The sequence below is a fragment of the Ictidomys tridecemlineatus genome, chromosome 6 (assembly GCF_052094955.1).
Source record: "Ictidomys tridecemlineatus isolate mIctTri1 chromosome 6, mIctTri1.hap1, whole genome shotgun sequence".
Classification (NCBI taxonomy): Eukaryota; Metazoa; Chordata; class Mammalia; order Rodentia; family Sciuridae; genus Ictidomys; species Ictidomys tridecemlineatus.
The window spans coordinates 95901805-95908999 of record NC_135482.1 but is presented as its reverse complement, the minus strand read 5'-3'; the positions used below and the strand labels follow the sequence as shown (position 1 = coordinate 95908999).

The following is a 7195-nucleotide window of genomic DNA, read 5'->3' as shown; positions in this document are numbered from 1 at the left end:
GTTGATCCAAGGAAAAGGAAATTTATTATCACCTTAATAAATAACACTTGAGGCTAGGGTTGTGACTCAGTGGCAGAGCACTTTCCTAGCATGTGTGATGCACTGGGTTCAATTCTTAGCACCACATAAAAATGAACAGATAAAATAAAGGCATTCTGTCCATCTACAACTACAAAAAAAATTTTAAATAAATAAATAATACTTGGCCCTTTGTTTATAGCAACTTTATTCATTTATATTAGAAACAAACCAAACATACTTCCAGGGGTGAATGCAAATAAACTGTTGTATATACATACATGAATTACCACTCATGTACTAGACATCCATGTGGATGAATCTCAAACACCTATGCTGAGCGAAAGAAGGCAACCTCGGATACATCCTTTATGATCTATTTATGTCACCTTCTGAGAAAAGCAAGACTATAGGGAGAGAAAACAGATGAGTATTTTTAGGAATTGGGGTTCAGGGAGGATTTGACTACAAAAGGGAAGTATACGAGATTGTTGGGGGTATTGCAAACATCCCATTTCTAGTGGCATATACATGAATTTATTAAAACTCACACAACTGTACAACATTTGATACTTTTAACACAGGCTTTATTTAAGTATCACAGGCAATAAGGAAGAGAAAGATCTCTGTAGGAGGATTTTAAAAAGTATTTTATCAAAGGTAAAGTCAGTACTAACATTTACTGGTGCAACACTAGCAAGTTCTAAATTCACAAGCAGAGATGCCAGTTGTCACCACAAACATTCATTTTGAATATTCAAGAATTTTCATTATGTAGCAAATATATATATATATATATATATATATATATATATTATTACAAGGAAGAAGTAAATAATTATAAATAATTACATGCAAATAATACACTTGTAACTGCAAAGGATAATATTCAGATTAAACCAAAGCACTTGTGACACCTTAGTGGAATAGCTGTCTTCCAATTCAACAAATAAACAAGGAAAAACAATATGCTACCTTTTGTGGACATATTAACCAGGAGCAAATATCATAGAAAAAAATAAGAACATTCACATAGGCACCAAAATTGCATATTCTTTTACATGTTTTTCCACCACATTCGTGACATGGGGGAGCAGCCTCCTGTGAATGCTTCATAACAACATGGGGCAGGGAGGCAGTTCTGCAGAGGATTATTATCCTACCTCTCTGTACACCTTCACACAGTACTAGATGAGTATAAATATCTCAGAACCTCAGTTTCTTCACAGGAAATATAGTACCTCCAATTTATGAATTATACTGATAATTGGCCACATAAAAGTTGCAATGTCCTCTTTTTAGTGGCTATTTTTGCAGATACCCGCTTTGTATTTTATAGTATATGTTTCCCATTAAAATGTCTCCAAAAGATACATAGGTGTTCAGCATAGATTTTTTTTCAATTAATATATGAATGAATGACAATAGGAAAATGAGAAAATCCTTTCCAAATACAATCCCTACAATTTGAAGGAATGTGTTTGGGAAAACCAATCATGAATAAAGAATTTATCAACTTAAAAAATATACAGAATTCTGTCACTAAAGATTTAACAACATTGATCACAGGTCACATAACATTGTTTCCCTGTCCTTTAACTACCTGTCAGCCTAATTTGTTATAAAACTTTTACCTGTTTTATTAGCTCACCTTTTGATTGCTACCTAATCAATATTAATATCATACAAATAACAAAAATTCTTGGTAATGATATGGTTGTAAGTTTTTCTAATATTCTGTTTCTATGACAAACTGATCTTTTACCTGTTTGTTAAATACAAGTACATGATGAAATAAAGTTAACATGAGCACTAATTTTTCAGAGTAATATTCATTAAAAGATGATTATCAATCAAGATTCAGTTGTCCTATGCATTAAAATTGAAATGTTTTGTGAGACATTTGAAAAACCATTGAACATTATTTAATATATTGCAAAATGCATTGTAGTCTCCCATGGATTTCCAATGTAAATTGTATATTTTTAATAATGATTAATATCTTCCAAGAATCTGAAACTGATAAAAGAGGATACTCAGAACAAGTCAGCCTCATGATTATGAGGAAATTTTTAAAAACATGTGTAAATTAGGTCTTGTATTTGAAATAATTGATTTAGTGTATAGATGTCTAATAGCTATATTTCATTTTTTCATTTCTTATCTGCTATTTTAGGCACTTTAAAGAATTAATTTATGAATATAATTATAGTTTTATTTTTAGTGATCATGTTTCATATGCAAAGATACATACATAAATATTCTATATTTTACATTCCTCATTTTAAAATCTAAAAAGTTAATGACTGACAGAAAATTCATATTATTTATTACTATAAAGCTTATTATCTTTAATGACTTTGCATTGATATCCTTGCATGTATAAAACATGCTAATATACAAATTTGCATATGTACTGCTAAAGTTGCAATATATATAGTTACTATATATTTCAAACGTAATTTTATAAAATTCATAAAGCTATATTTCATATAAGAATATTTGGAAAGTACAAACTTACAAGAATTTTGTGTTAAGTTACTTCTTTCTAGAATATGCAAAATGATCCCAAAATGGTCTATGGACCCGATGGCTCAGAATCTTGGGACTTGCATCTCAGCCTCCACAGCACTGACTGAGAGGCCTGTCTCAGCTTCCCATTCCCTAGAATCAGGACAAATGAGTGGCCTGTAGGGAAAGCTGCCCCACCAGCCTTAATCAAAAACACAATCAGATTACTGTTCAGGAACCCAGAGGTCAAAAACTGAACAAGAAAGGACAGAAAGAAAATGGCATATAGTAGCAGGAAGGCGATCACAGTTTGCAAGGCTTTCACGTGGGCAGTGGTGCTGGTGTCTTTGGACCCTTTAGCACTGTGCTGCATCCTCTTCAGATGTTTCCACAGAGAGAAGATGAGCAGGAGAAAAGTGATCACGGACACGGTGAAGGGTACGAATGTGAACACAGTAATGGTGAATGATAAAAGTATGTAAAAATGTGCATCTCTAGTCAGACCAGAGCTGTCAGACAGGTTTCCTCTGTATTCATCAACACAGTAATCAATGTATAGATTTATAACAATAATGTTTAAAAACAAGACGACTAGAGACACCATCAGTGTCACTGAAATAACTATTTTAATTCTCCACCTTAAGTACAGAAAAACAGAGTTAGAAAATGTGGCTATCTTGAGAAAGTAAAAGATGCTGAGGCTTGTAGCAAACCAGATGCTGAAATGATTGATTACTGTATAGGTAGAATAAATGATTCTGATAATCATTACAGTTGCCCATAAATTTGAATACAGCACAGGTACCCACCAATCTAGGAAAAAAATCCAAACCATACCAATTCTGGAGAGTGCCAAAGCAGTGAGGATTTGATCAACTGAAGAGATCTTTCTTCTTTTGACCCAGTCCACGAAGTTCACCAGTGCTATGAATCCATTTCCTAAATTTCCCATTATGAATTCCACACTTAAGATAATTGAAAACATGCTCATTTCAACACCAACCATTGTCTGTTAGAAAAACTCCAATGACTAAAATCACTGAAGATTTGCTAATGCATCCATCTAAAAGGCTGTGTATCATTAATTCATGATAAAACTCCCATCTTCAAGGTCAAACCAGCAAACATCAAGATTTGCTCATGAGTTGGTTCACAGCTTTCTTAATGAAAATCTTGTGATTTCCCAGACAGCACAGCTAAGCATCATCCTGATATTGTGCTCTTACACACAGTTGCTTTTTGTAGTTGACACTGAAGGAAATGCTGAAATCTCAGGTACTCAAATGCAAATAAAGATTCATTTATTTGCATTTATTTGCTATTTTTCCCTTAACTAAATATTTTAGTCAGACTACTTAAGTCATGGGCAAATAACCTTACAAAATACGAACACATATAGCATATAATTAGATTCTAAACTGGCATGCAGGACTTCCTTATCACTGAGGTTTTAAACACTTCAAAATTAGGTCCTATGTAGACATTTTTCCAATGATGTTCAAAGCATGATAGTTATCCTATAATCATATATATTATATATATATTTATATCTCAAATGCTTGGCACATCAAAATGTACATATCTATCATTTTACCTTTCACAAGGTCATGCATGCACACACACAAACTCAGAAACACACATTTATTTGAATCCAGATACCAACTCATTTTTTCTAATCCCCAAATTCAGGTTTTTACTTATTCATCATTTCATAGGAATCTTTCTCTTGCTTAGTACTGTGATAGTCATAAAGATATGGCTTTAAAATACTTTCAAGTATCATTGATGCAGTATTAGGACTATTCTATCTGAAAAGACGTGAGAATCCTCCTGTTGAGCTGTGAAGCGGCCACTGAAGCAAATGAGTTCATCCACCCATGGAGAATCCTCCTCATTCACTGCCTGCCCCTTGCCTAGTAGGGATCACTTCTTCAACTGCACCACAGGGCTTCATATTTTATCCAACCTCCACTCACATCCATGATCATCACCAAGGCAACATGACAGATGGAGGATGATATGCTGCCTGAAAGAGGTGGGGAATAGGCAGCATGACAAAATTGTTCAGTAAAATTAAAGAGTAAACAAAGGACCAGCAATGACTTCCAAAATCAGCAGAAAAATGTATCATAAACCTTAAAGATGGCAGAGGAAGACAGGCTATTCCAGTGTGTAGGGCTGAACCCACACACAAGCCCCTGAAACAATACTGAGCAAAGAAATGAAACCAATATGATGGAAATATTCATGAATGCCCAACATTTAAGAAAGAGACATACTGACAGAACGTACATTAGCCCAGCATGAGAGACTTTTAAGGAAAAACTCCTAAGAACAGAAGTGCAAACATACCATCAGTGTAGAGGCAGGAAGGTCTCCTGGTTTATCTCTTTCCACATAGAAAAGAAGAGCTCTGCAAAACAGACAAAGAGAAAAGGAAGCAGGCCCAGGGGCTGGGCTATGTGAAGGGGGTCCTGGTAGTGGATCTTTGTGGGCTTTCAGGAAAGAGACAGAACTTGGGTCCCAGCAAGGGCCACACTCATCCCTGAGCAGTTCTCTCTATGGCCCCACTGTTCTGGATGGGGAACAGTTCCACTTTCCACCTGAAAAACAGCTGTTAGAAAGATAAAGACAATCTTTTTCAATCAAGGTGACACTAGAAACAAGGATAATTCTCAAACTTCTCATCCATACAGCAAAATGACAAGTCATCCCTGAGAGAGAAACAGCAACTGCATTCATTCCCATCAGTGTTGTACGGGGTATATTTATTATTTTTTAATGGGGTATATTTAAACAAGGTTAAAGTGTCTCTTTTAATTTTTTATTTGTGACAAGTTTTGCATGCTGACTGTACCAAATGCAAGTCATTGAAAGGAGTTAACCATAATTTTACACACACACACACAGACATATTTCTACTTAGGTTTTCAAGTACTGAAAATACCATAGTATTTTAAGACAAGAAAATTCTTGTAAGAAAATAAATAAAACTGAGAAGACTCAGAGACCCCAACATCAGTGACATCTTGAGACTTTCAATGGTCCAGTCCACCTGTTGTAACATCCTTTCTAAAATAAACGTATATTGTTGCCCTATCCTTATTTCCTATCACATAAGAAAAGAAGCAACATATGCCACCTTTCCGGATATTGCACGGGGCCATTTATAGAATTTCCCTAAAGGCTGATAGTTTCAAGTGGACCCAGAGCAAGAGAGGACTCTACCAGTGGTGCAGACTGCAGTCCAAGATGCTCTGCCCATTGAGTATGATGATTTAGCAGATTAAACCTGATGGAGGGATTTGTGATGATCAAGGCCACTGTGTGCCTCTGAAGCACTCACAGGAAAAGAGGAGATACACTCCTACTGAATTGCTGCAAGGCCATCCCCTCTTCAGCACAGGAATACCCTGCATCTGAGAACAAAAATGCAAGAGCAGAGCATTAAAACAAGCATAGGGCCCCCTCAGTATGCCCTCCTTGTGACTATACAAGTCATAACATTTATAAAGCCAGACACTATTGCAGGGCACGATCTCACTGAGTGGCACAAGGGGTGAACTGTTTTGAAGACAAAATTATGTGGTTTCTCAGATTCCCTAATTATACTTAATAAAAATCTTGGTTGGCATCTTGTGTAATCCAGATTATTCTCCCTTATGCACTTGAAAGTGATCTCCATACTCTCAGCATCAGATCTTGGTTTATAAACGGTCCTCAGGGGACTGGATGATTTAAGGCAGAAAAACAGAGATGATGATACTGGTAAGGTAAACTCTGGCCAATGGAAAACAGAAGAGAGGTGAGAAAAATCAATAACTGTTCCTCTCTCTTTTCCTTTGATAAGGATAAATCTGGTTCCCCTTGAACTCTCCTGGAAAAGTCCTGGGGGCCAAGTGCTCACATGTGCTGACCATCATGCTGCCTCTCAGCTCCTGGTGAAGAATCCACCAGGAGAGTCACACACCAAATCACATGGCTTCACTCCTTCTTGTGGCTCAGTTTCCACGTGTCCTCCACATTGCTGCACCGGCCTTCCTTCTCAAATAAATGACACTGCCTTAATTCCATTCACTAAGGTTTTAGAATCCCCAAGCTAGGCTATTCATTGAGTTGTTTAATTTTTGTTTGTTCCCTTGGTGAGTTTACAACATGGTAGTATTTATTTAAAAAAAAACACTTGTTTAGAAAGGATATTGTATATTAAATTATTATTTTAGGACAGAACCAGGATGCTAAATATGCTTTAAAACTGAAGTGTTGTTTTTGTGGAAAAATAGCTTACTAGAAAACATCATCATGATAGTATACCCTTCACAATAAAAGTATACATATATATTTATAGTGATCTTCTATGTGTTTTTTAAAACTTCCATTTTGTGATAAGTACCATTTGACTTGATTTTCAAGCTTATCGTCACAAACCTAACATAGCTTCATCAAGGGCAAATTCTGCAATATTTTCCCTATTATACAATAGGGAATTGTACAATAGTTATGTTTTTACTATCAGCGTATCTCAGATAAGCTATTTGGGTAATCCTGTAACCAAAACATAAAGCCAGGATCAAAAAACCAAGCAACCCCTGATTTTGTGATGGTTTTGTTTTCATTGTTCTTCAATCCTGATAAAACTCATTCATTCATTAATTTCTTCAGCTTA

At 35.5% G+C, this 7195-nt stretch overlaps 1 protein-coding gene across 1 annotated transcript; it reads right to left on the bottom strand.

Moving 5' to 3' along the window:
* Positions 1-2596: 2596 nt before the first annotated feature.
* On the bottom strand, positions 2597-3535 carry LOC101967017 (taste receptor type 2 member 14). Its single transcript, XM_005331928.3, has one exon. The coding sequence runs from the start codon at positions 3533-3535 to the stop codon at positions 2597-2599; it is 939 nt and encodes a 312-aa protein (XP_005331985.2).
* Positions 3536-7195: the final 3660 nt, after the last annotated feature.

What these genes read in the sequence shown, in the direction of transcription:
- LOC101967017 (XM_005331928.3), bottom strand. Translation starts at nt 3,535, where the DNA reads ATGGTTGGTGTTGAAATGAGCATGTTTTCAATTATCTTAAGTGTGGAA.